Below are 19,143 nucleotides of genomic sequence, written 5' to 3' on the forward strand. Positions count from 1 at the left end.
GGAGGTGTTTTTTTCCCCAACCAGAACTATGGAGAATAATCAGACTTCATTTAAGTAAAAACCCAATTACCAAACTGCAGTGGAGAGTAGGACAGACATAGCTGCCAAAAATATATTGTGACAATCCATCATGCATCAGTGAAGGAAGAGAATCTGTGCAGATTCCACCACAATTGCCATTAGCTAATCTTCAGCTAGTGAGTTGGTTTCTGACACTGCAACTTCTACCAGTTCTATGCTAGTCATTAGCCATGGCTTCACCATAAAGATGCTGAAATTATAGGTTTTATGCCAATAACTGTCATTTGGAGATATCTACCACCATCATAACACTGGACCAATTGCCAGCATTTTGGCTGCTATATGTTTGCAGTGGAGGGATAGATAGTGCCCTTGAATCAGTGTCAACTCCTGGTGCCCACAGAGCCATGTGGTTTTCTTGCTAGAATAGATGAGTAGTTTACCATTGCCTTTCTCCCGTGCAGTATGAGATGATGCCTTTGCTGTTGTCACTGTTCTTGTTAGTCAAGCCCGCTGTGCCACTTAAGTGACTAAAATATATATATTTACTAGGCACAGTATGGGAAGCACACTGGCAGGGATTTGAACTAACAGCCTTTTGCTCCCTAGGCAAGCTGCTTCCCCACTGTGCCACTGCAGCTGATAGTGGAGGTATACTCTGAGAAATGTTAAAACATTAAGACTGGCTTGGTCTGAAAAGATTGAAGTTAACTGCGCCAATAAATCCAGAATAAAAATAACAAAAAGTATATTTAAAAGTGTATCCAACTCTCTCTTGACCACTTTTGCTCAAATACCCCAGCTTATCCTCTCTCAGCTTCCTTTTTCTTAAATCCCCAAGTCAAGCTGTCAATTTCTGCTGAAAGAGACAAGTTCAGAGTCTGTATTCATTTGAATTGCTGGATTCTTCCTTTCTGAACATAGGTAACCTATGGTAACATATTTGACACACTTCTCTAGATGTGATATCACTAGTGCAAAGGTACCCAATAGTTCCTTTTCCTGTAGATCTTTGCCTAATGTGGGGCTGCCTTTGTATATAGTTCAGAAACTACAATTAGTACAAAATGTGGCAGCCAGGTTGGTTTCTGGGTCATCTTGAAGAGACCATATTACTGCTATATTACAGGAGTTGCACTGGCTGCCATTTAAGTTTCTGGGCAAAATACAAAGTGCTGGTTCGTTCTCTCTCTCTCTCTCTCTCTCTCTCTCTCTCTCTCTCTCTCTCTCTCTCTCTCTATATATATATATATATATATATATTTCTCCTGGGTGTGCCTTGGAATGTGTGTCCCAGCACCAAGCTGATTGGCTGGGCGGTGGACGCACCTGATTGGCTGAGGAGCACCCAGGAGAATTGGTTGCCATGGTGGCGGCCCAGCCATGGAGGCCAGAGGTGGCAGTGGGCCTGGCCCAGCTGCAGAGGCAAGGCCCAGGAGGATGGAAAGAAAGGGGGGGCAGAAGTGGCAGTGGGGAGGAGAGGCGGCTGGGCCCGGAAGCGGAGACTGTTGCAGAAGTGGGGGGAAGTAACCACCAGCCCCAAAGAGCGCACAGATCCTCTGTGCGGGGTCTGCTAGTAACCTATAAAGCCCTAAACAACTTAGGCCCACGGTACTTAAGAGAGCGTCTTCTTCTGCATGATCCCCATCATACACTGCATACATCAGAGGCGGCTAGTCTGTGGCTACCTTCATGTCATCTGATGGCCACCCAGGGATGGGCCTTCTCTGATGTCACCCCGAGACTTTGGAACACGCTTCCCGTGGGAATAAGAGTCTCCTCGTCTCTTGTGGCCTTTAAAAAGTGAAGAATTACCTTTTTACTCAGGCTTTTTAACTTTTTAAATTTTAGATTATTATTGATCTGTTTTAAACTGTTTTTTTAGCATTTATTTGATTTTAATGTTTTGTTTAGTGTTGTTGTGAACTGCCCTAAGACTTTGGTTTGGGGCGGTATACAAATATGTTAGTTCAATCAATCAATCCAAGGGCACTTTCTGGCAATACTTAAGCAGAACAAGAAGGGGCTACTACACTGTTGTGACTCCTATACCACAAAGGTAATCTGAAGTTCTGGATCATGTGAGAGGAACCCACGCTGACAACAAAAATCTGTTGTCCCCCAAGTGTAAAATTTTTACCATTAGCCCCATAACTCATACACATCAACTTCCCACAGTGAATTCCAGCACTATGATTATATCACTTAGAATTCCCAGATCAGGAGCCAGCTTGGAAACAAGGTGCTCAGATTATCATTTTGTAAAATTCAGGCTTTGATAGAGGTCAGAATTGAGTGTGCTTGAAGAACAAGCTCTTAATTAGCGTAGAGGATGCCTGCCTCTCAAAAGGGGTCTGCAGAGCAGCTTAAGGGGAATGTTTCTTGACCCTCTACTCCTCGATCCTCAAGGACGATAGGCTGACCTAGAGTTGTCCTGATGTTACATTCTTGTACCATATATTTCACTTTTAAAGTTAACACAGTACAGTCATTCACACAAAAACATGCATGTTTGTACAGACATCTGAATGCAGGTACATAATGTCTGAAGAGGGCTTTTGTCTCATCTTTCACCATTATGACTTTATATGCAACTACAGTGGTCCCTCGACTTACGAAGATAATCCGATCCGAACGCACGTTCGTAGGTCGGAATTTTCGTAAGTCGAAAAGCACATCCACGGAGCTCCGGAACACTCGTAAGTCGAGGAAACCGCATCTAAAAATTCGTAGGTCAAGGAAGCCGCATCTAAACCGGCAACGACTTCCGGTATTTTTTGTCGTTCGTATGTCAAAATCTTCGGATGTCGAGGGACCACTGTAGTATGTTTAAGCCCGTTATAATAACGGGCGCTAGCCTTTCCCCCCCGCTTTAAGTCTTTTTCATCTTTTACTTTTTTTTTTAACCTGTCTGTCTGCTTCTTTCTCTCTCTGTCTCTTCCTCTTTTTCTGTTTGTTTTTGTTTTCCTGCACCGTTTTTTCACCTCTTCCCTCTCCCTTGTTCCTTTTTTGAAGTGCTGCCTCTACACTCTTCACTGCCTCTGACTCCCAGCGGCTCTCGCAGCCGCTTTGCAGCTCCGTTCAACATTGTGTAAAATGCCGTTTTGAAGTGCTGCCTCTACAGTCTTCGCGGCGGTCCTGGAGCCGGCGCCGCCTCTGACTTCCAGTGGCTCTCGTAGCCGCTTGCTTGCTCCCTCGCGTCGCCCGCTCTCCAGAGAGGAGAGACGGTTGCCAACCTTTTCGTTCTCTGTGTCTGCTCTTGCTCTTCCTCCTCCTCGGGCTGGCGCACCTTCTCATTCTGCAACCCGAGCCCCCACTCCCACCCGCGCTCTCTCCCTCCCTCGAGCCAGTTTTCGAGGAGAGAAGGAACTTTCTCCCCATCTTTTCCTCTCTTTTTCTGACGGGGAGGAAGGGGCAACGGCAAGGTATTCTTCAGCAGCTCCTTGAACTCTCGCTTGATCCTCTGCACTGTGATGTTGGCCATCTCCGCAGCGGGCTCCCACGACCCGCACAACACTCAGGGCGCTGCAGCCACCTCTCAGCCAAGCTGGGCCAAGCACCGCCACCTGTCACCACCACCCCCGCTCCCGCTGGTTAATCCCCGGCCCTTCCTAATTGGCGCCTCCGCCGAGCATGCACATTGTGACATGCGGAGCTTGCCCGGCCCTCCACTTCTTGTTCCCTCCGCTTCCTTGTTCCACCAGGCCGGAAAGTAGCGACCTCTCTGGGGAACGGAAGGGAAGCTCGCCGGGCAGAGTCACAAACATGGCCGCCTGTTCCTTTTGTCCATTTCTGACTCGGCCGTTCTGTGCATGTGCTCCGCGCATGCCCGGAACATCCGAGGGAGGCACGGACACACGCTTGGTGTCCGTCCACGGATGGACACCAAGCGTTTTATTAGAGAGGATTGTCTTTGCTATTTTCTCCAGCATTTTATTACATGTATTGCATGCACATGTGCACACACACTTATTTCAGAATTTTGAAGTTTGATTACATGTAGCTCTAGAGAAGGTTATTGGATCCAATAGGATTCGAAGAAGCCTTGGAGGGATTTAGGGTTGGTTCTGCTGGTAATCTTGTGGAGAACTGGAATGATCAACTCACCATGGTAGTGGACACGATTGCTCCTAAGCATCCTCTCCAACCCACTTCCAAACTGGTCCCTTAATATATGGAAGAACAACAGGGGCTGAAATGGTGAGGTAGACAACTAGAGTGCAAGTGGAGAAAGACTTGACTCTAATCCAACACATTACTACATAGAGTGCATTTGAAGATCTATGCTCAGGTGATACTTGCAACAAAGAAGCAATTCTTTTCCTCCCATATCATGTCCACAAGTTTACATCCAGCAGAGTTGTTCAGGGCTGTGAAGGGGCTAATGTGTGCCAAGGTCTGATGCCAAGGTGTCCAGCAGCTCCTCTGATGTGATAACACTGGATCAATTCCAGTTTGTGACTCCTGAGGATGTGGACAAGTTGCTTGGAATGGTGCGGCCTATCATCTGTCCTCTTGATCCTTGCTCGACAAGGCTTATACTCTCTGGCAGGGAGGCTGTTGTAGAGGGCCTGGTAGAGATTATAAATGCATCTCTGAGGTAGGGCAGGATGCCTCCTTGTCTTAAGGAGGCAATCATTAGACCACTTCTTAAGAAGCCTGCCTTGGATCCCTCAGAATTAAGCAACTACAGGCCTGTCTCCAACCTTCCATGGTAGGGCAAGGTGATTGAGAAGGTGGTGGCCTCCCAGCACCAGGCAGTTTTGGAGGAAACTATCTTCTAGACCCATTTCAAACTGGCTTTCAGGTGGGATATGGCATGGAGACTGCCTTGGTCAGTCTGATGGATTATCTCAAATTGGGAATTGACAAAGGGAGTGTGACCCCGTTGGTCCTTTCGGATATCTCTCAGTGGCTTTCGATACTATTGACCATAGTATTCCTCTGGAACGTCTGAAGGGATTTGGGGTGGGAGGCACTACTTTGCAATGGTTCTGCTCCTACTTCACGGGCAGATTCCAGATGGTGTCCCTTGGAGACTGTTGTTCTTCCAAATCCGAACTTTCCTATGGTGTCCCTTAGGGTTCCATATTGTCTCCAATGTTTATCATTTACATGCAACCACTGGGAGTGATCATCACGAGATTAGGTGCAAGGTGTTATCAATATGCTGATGACACCCAAATCTATTTCTTCATGTCAACATCATTGGGAGAAGGCATAACCTCCCTAAATGCCTGCCTGGAGGCATTAATGGGCTGGATGAGGGATAACAAACTGAGGCTGAATCCAGATAAGATAGAGGTACTTATTGTGTGGGGTTGGAACTCGAGAGACAATTTTGATCTGCCTGTTCTGGATGGGGTCACACTTCCCCAGAAGGAACAGGTAAGCAGTTAGGGGTGCTTCTGGATCCAAGTCTCTCCTTGGTGTCCCAGGTTGAGACAGTGGCCAGAAGTGCCTTCTATCAGCTTTGGCTGATACACCAGCTGCGTCCATTTCTTGAGTTAGACGACCTCAAAACAGTGGTACATCTCCTGGTAACCTCCAGACTGGATTACTGCAATGCGCTCTATGTGGGGCTGCCCTTGTACATAGTCCGGAAACTACAGTTGGTCCAGAATGTGGCAGCCAGCCTGGTCTCTGGATCATCTAGGAGAGACCATATTACTCCCATATTGAAGGAGTTACACTGGCTGCCAATATGTTTCCAGGCAAAATACAAGGTGTTGGTCATAACCTATAGAGCCCTAAACAGCTTGGGCCCTGGGTTTTTAAGAGAACAGCTTCTTCGTAATGAACCCGCCGCCCATTGAGATCATCAGGAGAGGTCTGTCTGCATTTGCCACCAGCTCGTCTGGTGGCTACTCAGGGACAGGCTTTCTCCATTGCTGCCCCGAGGCTTTGGAATGTGCTCCTTAGTGAAATAAGAGCCTCCCCATCTCTGACATCCTTTAAAAAGTCCTTAAAGACGCATTTCTTCACCCAGGCTTTTAACTGATATTGTTTTGATTGTTTTGAATGTTGTTTATAGAATATTGTTTTAAAATGTTAAATTGTGTTTTAAATTTCTTGCTTTTAATTTTTTTGTTTTGCTTTTGTTTTTAATTAATGTTTTACTTTTCAATCTTCTTGTAAAACGCCCAGAGACGTAAGTTTTGGGTGGTGTAAAAATATGATAGATAGATAGATAACCTATAAAGCCCTAAATGGCTTAGGCCCTGAGTATTTAAGAGAATGTCTTCTTCACCATGAGCCCCACCACCCGTTAAAATCATCTGGAGAGGTTCACGTGTGGTTGCTGCCAACTTGGGAACGAGTCTTCGTTGCTGATCTGGACTTTGGAATCCTCTCCCTGTTGAAATAAGAGCCTCCCCATCTCAGGCAACTTTTAAAAAGGCACTGATGACACATTTATTCACCCAGGCTTTTAATTAGATTTATGGTTTTAAATTTTTAATGTTGGTTTTAAATTATTTTAATTAATTGTTCTTATTTTGATGTAAACCTCCCTGAGCCATTTTTGGGTAGTCTATAAATCAAATCAGATCAAATAAATAAATACAGTCAGAATCACAAATGCTGCAATCCAGCAATCTCTTACCATACATGGTGGAGCTGTTGCATCTATGGAATAAGGACAGCTCAGCTAATCTGCTTCACACTTACAAAACCGAGTGCAAAATCTTTATGTGCTAGAGTATCTCAGGTGAATGGGCCCATTGCTATGGCTGAAGTGCACATGACCATGAAGGTGCAGGTAACCACCAGTCACTTCCACATTCAGATTTGACGGACTACTCACTTGCAAACAATAGTTCCCTCCAACAGCAGAACTTGAGCACAGCCCTTGTTTAGCACACATGAAAGTTTCTTGATTGGGGGCATAAAACTTGGCCTTTCATTACTGTGAAGTCACTAAAGCAATAGTGATGTCATCAGCTCACATAGAAACAGAATACTAACCATTCTTGGAAAAACAGCTGTATCTTTACTGCTGGAAATATAGTGCCTTGATCCATGGAAATCTGCTCAGTTCATAATCCAGAAAAGAGTTATGAGGTTAGTAAATAACATTTTAATGGAAGCCAGTTTATTATGGTTTTTAAACTGACTAAAATTAATATTTTCCTATTCTCAGAGTTTGAAAAGAAAAAAATAACTGCAAGTCGAAAGGCCTTTTGAGGGATGATTGAATGTATGAATCTGAGTGTGCTAGAACTGTCAGAAAAACTCCCTCACCTAAGAGAAAATGTCAAGAAACTGAATAACAGATTAATGGCTTTCCTAAACATCAAAACAAAAATGCAAAGAGAAAAGGTAGAGCTCAAAAAGTATGCCAGTATTGGCAACAACTGGCATGGTAAGCAGTTCTTAAGAAAAAAACATCATCCACTCAGGAAGTGCAAGCCTGTGAAAATCAGGCTTGAAAATAAAGAAGAAAAGAAAGAGAGGAAGAAAGGGATAATTGCTTCTTTTCTGGAATTGTTTAATTGGCTGAGCACTTGGAGGACCCAATATAAAGGAGCAATAGATGACGATCAAGAACTGATTCCACTGGATTTATTTGATACTTCCTGTGACACAATATAAGTTATTTACACTCATGTTTTCTTTGCTCTCCTCCTGCTTTAATACAAGATCTTTCCTTTTTTAAATTAAAAATGTTTAAAAAGTACAGACATGACACATTATGTATATATTATTGTTTAAGCTTTCCTTTAAGACTGTCCAGTGCATAGTAGCAAATATGGTGTATTTGTTGAGAGTGTTGGACTACAAGTGGGGAGTCAGGGGTTCAAATCTCCATTCACCCATGAAGCTCTCTTGATTACCTTGGGCCAGTCAGTCACTAGCTCTCAGTCTAAATGAGGAAGGGAGTATTCAGTACATGCTGCCCTAAACTCCTTAGAGAAAGGGCAGGCTTATACAAGTGTGATAATGCCTATATAGTTATGAGGAGAAGTAATAACAGCATTCCTCTTTTATAAACCCTGAACATTCTGTTGCTCATAAAATATGAGCTGAAAGTTCATCCCACCCACCCACCCCAAAAATTGTGCACATCATCTAGGTGACAGGCACCACCCCGCTTCCAAATCTGGTGCAAAATCCATTGAAGATGGCTAAGATAACAGTCTAAATATCAACTCCTAAAAAGAGTGGGTTTGAGTGTTGGTGACCTTTTTTCATGACAAATTTTAATGCCTCTTTAATTTTATCCAAAAATTCAGATCCCTGTTAGTCTAGTGCATTTTGCTTGTTTGAAAAACATACATCTAGTAGTGTAGTGGCTAGAGTGCTGGACTAGGACCGGGGAGACTCGAGTTCAAATCCTCATTCAGCCATAAAACTAGCTGGGTGACTCTGGGCCAGTCACTTCTCTCTCAGCCTAACCTACTTCACAGGGTTGTTGTGAGGAGAAACCTAAGTATGTAGTACACCGCTCTGGGCTCCTTGGAGGAAGAGCGGGGTATAAAATGTAAAATTTAAAAAAATTAAAAATAAAAATCAACTAAAGGTGCAGATCAGCTATTTTACCCACTGAAGATTCTGAAGCCAGAGTTGGAAAAGACAAGTCCTGGCAAGTTCTAGAGAGTGACTTCCTGGTTCTGAGCATAATTACCTAATAAGAAGAATCTATGAGGACTTTGTTGGCATTTATACAGTAAAACAACCATTCCCTTTCCTATGATGATGATGACGACGACGACGACAAATATTTATAGACTGCTTTTCAGCAAAAGTTCCCAAAACAGTTTATATAGATATAAACAAATAAATAAAATGAACTTAGCTCTGTCCCCTTTCTTTCTCTCTCTCCCTTCACCCTCATCAAGGGGGAATCAAAGCTCCTCAGCAAAGCTTGGAATAAGTTACTAAGAAGTAAGTCAATGTACTTCACTGGGGCTTACTTCTGAGTGAATATACGTGGGATCCGGTCCAGCAGAGAAATAATTTCCCCTTATACTGACATGCCATATAGCAGGACAATTTTGTGGGGTGGGGTGGTGGGTTAAGTTCTAAAACTAGCTCTTATACTCATCATCTTGTGGTCTTCTTCACTCCCATCATCCCAACTCCTATGAAACTGTTCACTGCCCCCGCCCCCTCCTCCACATGATTGCTCCATTTTTTTAAAAAGTGGGCAGAGGGAGCAATCAAATCAAAATAAAATACAATATTGGAGGATAATAAACATTTTACACTTTATTTGTATTAACACTGAAATGGTCCTGACACACCAACACCATGGATTTCTCACTTAACACCTTTTCTCTTACTGCATCTACTCAAGCTCTCCATCACCTTTTCTGTAAGTACAGTATATGCACAAATATTTTTTCCTGTGTGCTTTTTTTGTGTGTGTGCTCTTGCACAGTGTACTATTCCTACTTGTACCTTCTACATTTTTCCAAATTGTGGTAGTTTCTGGTCCAACTACTGCAGGAAACTTCATTCTTTATACTTGGAATGACTAGGCCTCAAAGAAAAACAGCAGCAATGCTGTCACAGCAAAGCAAACATGGCTACTGCCTGTTTTGGGGGACGTGGCCAATAGGAATTTCAAGTCTTGCTTTCAGTTGCCTATGAACAGATTTCAGGGGAGGGGAGAACCAGGTGACTTGTAATTGCATCTTGGTGAAAACAAAAATATTTAAGCAGACATCCCCATTGACCAAACCTGTAAAGTGACGTTGGGAAGATGATAAGGAAAAGATTTATTTTTTACTATTATGTGGGTGAGAAACAATGTAAAGATTCTTTTAAAGAATTGATGGAAGAAATCATCAGGATCCAGATTGACCTGGAAATGGGGAAGATCACAGACTTCATCAAGTTTGACGTAGGCAACTTGTGCATGGTGACCGGTGGGGCCAAGTTGGGCCGAATTGGTGTGATCACCAACCAGGAGAGGCATCTTGACTCATTTGATGTGGTCCACGTGAAGGATGCCAATGGGAACAGCTTTGCCACCAGGCTCTCCAACATCTTTGTTATTGGTAAGGCCCCCCTCTTCGGAGTGCTCAAAGTCATCCAGGTAATCAGACGAACCCCATTTGGACTCTGTAGAAGAAAGGGAGAGGCAACACAGGTGGGGGCTTAGTGGCCCTCATCCTAGATCACCTTGATGACCTTCCCCACCACTAGAGCATGGCTTCGAAAACCAGAATCCCACCACAGCAGCCAGATTGCTTACCTTTCTCTGTCAGGGTCTCTGTGCTCTCTCTGTTGAGGGGCCCCCTTTTCAATCCGAGCTGCTGTCCGTAGCAGAGGTGCTTGTGTGTTCGAAGTCTACCGAATAATTGGAGCCGCTGCTGGAGACACTCAGGCCTTCCTCTGGATCCTGGGCTTCTGCCTGCTGCTGGTGAGCAGCAGGTGGGACGTATCCTGGCGTGAAGGCTTTGCCACCCGCGTAGCCCAGGTGGGCTGACTTGGGAGGCTGTCTGGGTGGGCTGAGTCCTCCACTGTCTCTCTTTTGGAATATTTCTGCCAGGGGCTTCTGGGGTTCTCGATGGAGGAGGAACAGGCCGAGATGCTTCTGGACAAAGGGGAAGAAGAAGATGGTGGTGGCACTGGGCCTCTTCTGGGAGGATGGCTCGGATCAAGTTGCGCAGGGCTTCCAAGTAGCCCCCTGGCATGGGAGCATAGTCCTCTCTCATGATCTTATGAAACAGGCCCAATCAAGCTGAAACCTTCAAAGGGGGGCTGGAGAGTGCACAGCTCAAAGAGAAGGCAGCCCAGCACCCAGATGTCTGCCTTGGAGCTGTAGAGCATGCCCTCACAGAACTCGGGGCTCATGTAGTAGGGGGTGCCCACGAAGGTGCTGGCCAGCTCCACAGTACTGTCCAGGACCTTGGAAATGCCAAAGTCGCCCAGCTTCAGAGTCCTCGTGTGCATCAGGAATACATTGGAGGCTTTGATGTCACGGTACAGGATCTTCAGGCCGTGGATGTACTGGATGGCCAGGGCCAGCTGCACAAACCACCTCATGATGTTGTCCTCGGAGAAGTAGCCCCTCTGCTTGGTCAGGATGTGCTCATGCAAGGAGCCCCTGTCGCAGTAGTCTTGCACGATGAAGACGTGCTTATCAACCGCATCCAAGAAGTGGTCGTGGCAGGCGACGACGTGCGAGTGCTGGAGCTGCTTCAGGATGGCTACCTCCTGCAGCATGGCTTCTTTGCTCCGGAGCCTCTTGCCCTGGACCATCTTGACCTTCTTCACCGCAAAGAGCTGCTTGGCCCTCATGTCCCTCATCAGAAAGAAGACCTCTGTGCTTGCACCCTGGCCAAGAGTGAGGATTTTCTCATACTTTCCCCCTAGGATAAACACCTCCCCAGGTTACCATGGTGAGGCGCCTCCCCTCCACCCCGCTTCCTCCCTCTCTTGGCCTGGAGCCCAAGGGAGATGGAAGGAAGTTGGGGTACCTGTCAAGGGGAGGGCCTGTCACCCCACCATCATGACTTTGGGTTTGGAACAGAGTGGCGCCTGGAGGGACCTGCAGCTGAGCAAGCAGGCGAGGGCAGGTGCTACATCACAGAAAGGGCTGTGACACTCAGCAGGGGTAAGCTGTGAGCTTTTCCTTGAAATGAGAATTTTACTGTTTTAGTGGTTTGTTTTAATTGCAAACCACCCATTTTGGAAGGACGGTATACAAATCAAATCAAATCATCATAATAATTTGCTTATTGCATGAAGACCTGTCTTTATGTTCGTAGTTCCAGTCTGGACATGTATGGAGATCCGAGTCAGAAATTGTGCAAGGGCGCAGAACCCTAGGCCCATAGTCAGTGGTCCCAAAAGACAATAAGAAAGGGAGGTAATAGGCACCGGGCCAGGAATGACTGGGCTGTTTTGGTCGACAGCAACGCCTGTTGCCAGCGACTGCCGTGGCGAGACATTTTGGTTGCGTGTACTGAGCATGCTTGCCGAGACCCTGGGGGTGACCCCGCCCCCCAGGAGCTCATTGAGACGCTTGAAAACTTTCCCTCCCTGCCCTGGGTAATTTCCCCGCGGCAGGGAAACCGGGGCATATTATTGAGTCACCTTTATTTTTGATCCGGGGACCACAAACCCTCGAGACATGCAAATGTGATTTCCTTCAACACAAGCCAGCAACGCTCACGGGTTCCAGCCCCGCCTCCAGCCTTCGATCGAGACCAGTGATGGCACCCTCCACCACAGCCTTTCTGATTTCCCCTACCTCCACCTGCCCCATGTCAGTTCTCTCTCCAGTGATGCAGCTTGTTGAAACGGCCCTCCTTCCCTCTCCCTGCTCCTTCTCTCCCTTCCCGCCGATCCCTTCCTTCCACTCTTCCCGGAATGTTAAGGCTGCTTAGGGGAGGGAAGGTCGGGCTCGGGGGTGGGGCAGGGAAGGGGGATGGGGTGAGGTGGGGTGACGGGGAGAGATGTAGGTAAAATACAAAATGTCAAAAAAAGAAAAGAAATACTAAAAAATACTTTCTCTTGCTGTTAATAGCCATAACCTGCCCTACACTACACACATAGCCAGTAGGATTAGTAATGAATCCACACTTAGAATCCACACTTAGATGTTTAGAATATAAATCGCCTTATATTATCATTTTCTTCAATGAAGCATTTTAAATTTCATGAAGCTTTGGTCCTCATAGCAAAGAGCCTAGTGAGCCACAAGATGGCAGTGCAGACCAGGTACCTTTTCCACTCTGAAGTAAAAAAAGGTAAAGTTGTGCCGTCCAGTCAGTGTGGATTCCTGGCTACTACCACAGAGCTCTGTGGTTGCCTTTGGTAGAATACAGGAGGGGTTTACCATTGCTATCTCCTGCACAGTATGAGATGATGCCTTTCAGCATCTTCCTATATCACTGCTTCCCGATATAGGTGTTTCCTGGAAACATACCAGAGGGGATTTGAACCAACAACCTCTTGCTTCCTAGGTAAGTTACCTCCCTGCAGTGCCATTAGGTGGCTCTGAAGTAAATAGTGAGCTGTAAATTGGTAAGTGGTATTCAGAGCATACAGAGTGTGAAAATGGCCCTGGAGCACAACAACTGCATCGGAGGATTGAGACAGCTCAGTGAATGCAGGAACAGGCATAAAGCCTTCTGCTTTTTTTGATTGAGTGATTAAGTAATGTCAAGTTGGTGTTAACTCTTAGTGACCACATAGATAGATTCTCTCCAGGATGATCTGTCTTCAGCTTGGCCTTTTAGGCCTGTCGGTGGTGCATTCATTGCTGTCATAATCGAGTCCATCCAGACCTTACTGCTGGTCGTCCTCTTTCCTTCAACTTTTCCCAGCATTATGGACTTCTCAAGGGAACTGGGTTTATGCATATTGTGTCCAAAATGTGATAGTTTGAGCCTGGTTATTTATGCCTCAAGTGAAAATTCTGGATTGATTTGTTCTATGATCCATGAGTTTGTTTTCCTAGCTGTCCATGGTATCCTCAAAAATCTTCTCCAGCACCAAAGTTCAAAAGCGTCAATACTCTTTCTGTCCTGCTTCTTCAAGGTCCAGCTTTCGCATCCATAGAGTATCATGGGGAAAACCACTGAACGAACAATTCTAAACTTTGTAGGTATAGACACGTCATGGCATCTAAATATCTTTTCCAAGGCCTTCATTGCAGCCCAACCAAGTGCTAGTTTAGTAGCACTGGTATTTGTTGACTGCTGGACCCTTTACTGTTGACAGTCGATCCTAAAAGGCAGAAGCTATCCACCACTTCAATTGTCTTCATTGTCAGTTCTGAGGCTGGTTGCTGTACCTCTTGTCATTAGTTTAGTCTTCTTTACATTTAGTCATAGTCCATTTTTTTTCACTGTGCTCCTTGACTTTCACTACTAGAGCTTGCAGATCATCCTCATTGTCAGCGATCAGAGTACTGTCATCAGCATAGTGCAGGTTATTGATCTTTCTTCCGCCAGCTTTAAAATCACGCTCATCTTCTTCCAATCAGCTTCCCTCAGTATATGTTTTATTCAGTATATAAGTTGGATAAATAAGGAGAAAATATACAGCTTTGTCTTACTCCTTTGCCGATCTGGCACCACTCTGTTTCACCATGTTCTGTCTGGACTGTGGCTTCCTGTCCTGTGTATAGGTTTCTCATGAGAAGAATGAGATGTTCTGGGACACCCGTTTTCCTAAGGGTATTCTGCAACTTGACATGGTTGACACAATCGAAGGCTTTTCTGTAGTCAATGAAGCACATAATGACTTCTTTGGGGTATCTTTGGCTTTCTCAGTTACCCACTGTGCATCAGCAATGATGTCTCTTGTTCCTTGGCCTTTTCTGAAACCAGCTTTAACATCCGGCATTTCCATTTCCACATAAGAATAGCCCTGCTGGATCAGGCCCAAGACGGCTCCATTTGGGAGCCAGACCACGTCCCCCACATCTGATGTCAGATGCGGGGGGCAGGGTGAGCAGGGCCGCCACCATGACCAGACATGGGCAGCTGGGGGTCTGGCTCCGCCACTGATCCCCTCCCTAATGATCCCTAGCATGGAATTGGCCTTTTTCACTGCTGCCGCACATTGGGTCAACACTTTCAATGAGCTGTCCACCACGACCCCAAGATCCCTCTCCTGGTCAGTCACTGACAGCTCAGATCCCATCAGTGTATACTTGAAGATGGGGTTTTTCATCCCAATGTGCATTACTTTACACTTGCCAACACTGAACCGCATTTGCCATTTTGTTGCCCACTCACCCAGTTTGGAGAGATCCTTTTGGAGCTCCTCACAATCCGTTTTGGATTTTACTACCTGAAAGAGTTTGCTATCATCTGCAAATTTGACCACCTCACTGCTTAACCTTACTTCTAGATCACTGATGAATAAATTAAAAAGTACCAGTCCCAGTACAGATCCCTGGGGGACCCCACTTCTTACTTCCCTCCATTGTGAAAACTCTCTATTTATACCTACCCTCTGTTTCCTGTCTTTCAACCAGTTAGCAATCCACACATGTACTTGTCCCCTTATCCCATGACTGCTAAGTTTTCTCAGGAGTCTTTGATGAGGAACTTTGTTGAAAGCTTTTTGGAAGTTCAGGTATACTATGTCAGCTGGATCACCTTGATTCACACACTGGTTGACACTCTCAAAGAACTCCAAAAGGTTCATGAGGCAAGATTTCCCTTTGCAGAAGCCATTCTGGTTCTCTCCCAGCAGGGCATGTTCTTCCACATGCTTTACAATTTTATCCTTGAGGATACTTTCCATCAATTTGCCTGGAACAGACATTAAGCTAACCGGCCTGTAATTTCCTGTATCACCCCTGGATCCCTTTTTGAAAATCGGTGTTACATTTGCTACTTTCCAGTCCTCTGGTACAGAGCCTGATTGAAGGGATAAGTTATATATTTTAGCAAGGAGGTTAGCAATTTCACATTTGAGTTGAGGACTCTTGGATGGATGCCATCCAGCCCTGGCGATTTGTTAGTTTTCAGTTTTTCTAGATACTTTAGAACATCATCTCTTGTCACTTCTATCTGACTCAGTTCTTTAGCCTCCATCCCCCAAAAGCCTAGTTCAGGAACAGGTATATGCTCAGTATCCTCTGCCATGAAGACAGATGCAAAGAACTCATTTAGCTTCTCTGCAACCTCCATATTCTCTTTAATAATCCCTTTCACTCTCTTATTGTCTAATGGTCCAACTGCCTCCATGGCAGATTTCCTGCTTCTGATGTATTTAAAGAAGTTTTTGTTATTCCCCTTGATGCTTTTAGCTAAATGTTCCTCAAACTCTCTTTTTGCCTCCCTTATTGTCACCTTGCATTTCTTTTGCCAGGGTTTGTGTTCCTTTCTGTTCTCTTCATTTGGGCAGGCCTTCCAATTCCAGAAGGAAGTCTTCTTCCCTTTTATGGCTTCCTTGACATTACCTGTTAGCCATGCTGGCATCCTCCTGGACTTAGTGGTACCTTTCCTCCTTTGGGGTATACAATCTAAATTGTAGATTGTAGATACAGTCTACAATCTAAGTGGGCTTCTAGTATTGTGGTTTTAAGTAAACTCCATGCATTCTGAAGAGAAGTGACTTTCCTGGTTTTCCCTTTCAGCTTTCTTTTCACTACACTCCTCATTTTGGAGAAGTTTCCTCTTTTAAAATTCAAAGTGTCTGTTTTAGTCTGTTTTAGACCTCTGGTGATTCTCTCCTTGCATGTATGCTGAATTTGATCACACTATGGCCACTATTTCCTAAAGGGTCGATGACACTGACATCACGCACCAGGTCCTGGGTGCTACTCAGGATTAAGACCAAGATCACCTTCTCTCTGGTTGGTTCCAAGACCTACTGTTCTAGGGCACAGTCATTCAGCGTATTTAGAAATTTGACCTCTTTGTCATGACCTGACTGTGAATTTACCCAGTCTATGTGTGGGTAATTGAAGTCACCCATTATTACAGCCCTGCCTCTCCTTGAGGCCTCCCTGATTTCCTCCTGCAGCTCCCAGTCACTGTCAGTGTTTTGATCCAGAAGGCAACAGCACGTCCTCAGTAGCACATTTCCTTTCAGTCCTTGTATCATCACCCACAGGGTTTCTGTGGAGGACTCCAGTCCACCTAGGTTTTCTACCTTGTTAGATTGTATCCCATCTTCGTAGGGATCTAATCTGCACTGGATGATCCTGAGCATTATTTTGCTAGCATGTGAAATATTAAGGATATTATACAATGGTTTGTGCTATCTATTAAGTCTCCTTTTTTTAGTATTCGTATGTATACTGACCTCTTCCAGTCTGTTGGCCATTGTGTCGTTCTTCAGATTTGCTGGCATAGATTGGTTAGAGCCTTAACTGATTCTTCTTCTGTTGTCTGCTATATTTCTGTAGCTATTCCATCAGTTCCTGTAGCCTTCCAACTTGGTAATGACCGGAGTGCTGATCTAACTTCATCTTCCCATGCTAGAGATTCTTGCAAGTAAGGAATATCTTCTAGAATATCTTGGATGTTGATGTCCCTGCTGTACAGATTTTCAGTATAATCCTTCCATCTCCGTTTGATCTTCTCTGAATCAGTTAACTATCTGCCCTTTGGCATCCCTTAACATACCAATTTAAGGCTGGAACCTCCTTCTGAGTTCAGATACCTTTTAGAAAACTTTCCTTGTTTTTTCGTGTCTATTTCCATCATCAAGGTCTTTACATATGACACTGTAGTACTGCTCCTTGTCTCTTCTAACAGCTTTCTGAAATTCCCTTTTAAGTTCCTTCCTGGGGTATTTATACTGTCTTTAAATGGGGTTGCAACCTGCCTTGGGATCAAATGGTGGGGTACAAGTTTGTTAAATAACAAAACTGTATTTCAGTGGAAGAGCACCTGCTTTGTATGCATACAGATCCATCCCTGTCATCTCTAGGTACGACTGTGAAAGATCTCAGTCTCCAACCCTATACTGAGCTAAATGGGCCTAACTCAGGATAAGGCAGCTTCCTATGTTGTTAACTATGGCTGACTTCCAGACTAAGTTAGTATCAGTACTTAAGGACTACTTAATTTCAATAGGATATATCTCAAGTAATTTAGTCAAGATGTGAGCCACTGTGCTTAGTTTACTAGATCCAAACCATTAAGCATGGTGGCTCCCATTTTATTTCTGAAACATTAATGACTTGTTGAAGTACTGCCCAAAAATGTGTCATATTTTGATATAAGTTTTATTTTGTTTTGTCTTTTTCTCAGTCTACATTCCCATTCTCTAAAGTACCATAGATACTTAAAATATGCCCAAAGAGCAGTGAGTGCACTTCCATAGCATGATTACTATAAAAATTATGTGCCTCTGGATGCACCCTGAAGGGGAAAACTACATTTCTTTATAGCAAAGGCAACTTCATAAGCAACCACTAGATGGCATATAGAGCTAAATAGTTTCATTAAGTGTAGAAACCTGAAATTATCATCTTTCAAATGTCAGATGAAAGATTATTGAGTAGTCCCTTGTGTCAAGAGTTCCAGTTAAAAGAGACAGAGTGGGATTTTCTAGCCTATAACATTTTATAACACATACATTTTAGTTACATAAACACATTTACTTCCTTTCTTAAATTAGCTGCCCACAGAGCAAAGTATACAATAAGAAAAAAGAATCAATTTAAAATATCTTGTTAAAAAAACTTGTTCTTTACTTTAGTGTAAGCATGTGTGGACTGCGCTGTATTGTCAGAGGCACTCTTACCCTGGACTTCTGGGCCAAAGTCCAGAGCCTCCACACACCCCAGGTGTCCCCAAATCCTCTTTAATCTGTCCTGGGCAGCCAAGTACAATTGTGACCTGTGCTGGGTGCCGAGCGTGACCTCTGCTTTAGAGACAGAGTGGAGTGGAGAAAGAAATGGGAATATGTTAAGTTGTGTGTTGAAATGTTTCTGCTATGCATATTTCCATAAATATACCTGGTTTGTATTCTTACTTTCTTGTGAGTTTAATTGCTGTTTGTTCCTTCAAGAACCCACATTAAAAATATTCTCTCTGTGTGTGTGTGTAGGGGGATGATTGCAGTGGAGACAGGGGAGGGCTCCAAAGGCCTTTAGGTCTAAGCTCCAAAATTACCTAGGTGCACCTCTGTGTACTGCAGACTAAAGCTGGGTGGGTTTTTTACTAATCACCCCTTTCCTTTACTCTGAAACACTATGAGCCACCTGAAAATATGTCTGTGAGTGCTGCTTCTATCCATAAACCAGAAGAAATTATTCTGCTCCACTAATCTTATGCCATTTATGTAGAATCTTGTATCTTCTCTGCAGTTGAGTAGCCCATGATATGGTAGAGCACTGGATTTGATGCTATCTCAGAAAATAAAGCATTCTCTTCCAAATCCCTAACACAGACCCTGTAATTATGTAATACATTATTAGTATCCTGTTCTATTCCATTCCATCTCTTACTTCTATTTCAGAATCGCAACAGAAGTATGTCCATGCAAAACACCCTAGAATATTCTTCAGCTTAGATGTACATATCCATTGGATAGCACTTGTCAATGTCAGTGTTTACAGTTCTTTTTCATAAAGATAAGTGGCAAAACTTAAGTACTGTTCATTTAAATAAGGTTAAAATTTGAGAGAAGGAGATAGAGAGAAAGAGAGACTTGTGTGTGTTATACATACACACAAAATTTTAATTTGTA

General features: G+C 44.3%; 1 protein-coding gene and 2 long non-coding RNA genes across 3 annotated transcripts in view; 1 reads left to right on the forward strand and 2 right to left on the reverse strand.

Moving 5' to 3' along the window:
• Positions 1 to 6,913, reverse strand: part of LOC128347442 (uncharacterized) — a 20,471-nt gene extending 13,558 nt beyond the window's left edge. The window contains exon 1 of the long non-coding RNA XR_008317568.1: positions 6,827 to 6,913. This is a non-coding gene — a long non-coding RNA (uncharacterized LOC128347442). The remainder of the gene's footprint in view (positions 1 to 6,826) is intronic.
• Positions 1,463 to 7,699, forward strand: LOC128347440 (uncharacterized). The gene is made up of 2 exons (XR_008317566.1): positions 1,463 to 7,083; positions 7,163 to 7,699. It is a non-coding gene; the product is annotated as an uncharacterized LOC128347440 (long non-coding RNA).
• Positions 7,700 to 9,205: 1,506 nt separating this feature from the next.
• LOC128347430 (serine/threonine-protein kinase Nek5-like) lies at positions 9,206 to 12,309 on the reverse strand. The gene is made up of 2 exons (XM_053302070.1): positions 10,223 to 12,309; positions 9,206 to 10,089 (listed from the first exon to the last, which is right to left on the reverse strand). The coding sequence occupies exon 1, from the start codon at positions 11,278 to 11,280 to the stop codon at positions 10,690 to 10,692; it is 591 nt and encodes a 196-aa protein (XP_053158045.1). The 5' UTR covers positions 11,281 to 12,309; the 3' UTR covers positions 9,206 to 10,089; positions 10,223 to 10,689.
• Positions 12,310 to 19,143: the final 6,834 nt, after the last annotated feature.

Source organism: Hemicordylus capensis, chromosome 1 (genome assembly GCF_027244095.1).
Source record: "Hemicordylus capensis ecotype Gifberg chromosome 1, rHemCap1.1.pri, whole genome shotgun sequence".
Taxonomy (NCBI): Eukaryota; Metazoa; Chordata; class Lepidosauria; order Squamata; family Cordylidae; genus Hemicordylus; species Hemicordylus capensis.

Excerpts from the sequence above, each read along its gene's own strand:
- LOC128347430 (XM_053302070.1), bottom strand. The coding sequence starts at position 11,280 with ATGAGGGACATGAGGGCCAAGCAGCTCTTTGCGGTGAAGAAGGTCAAG.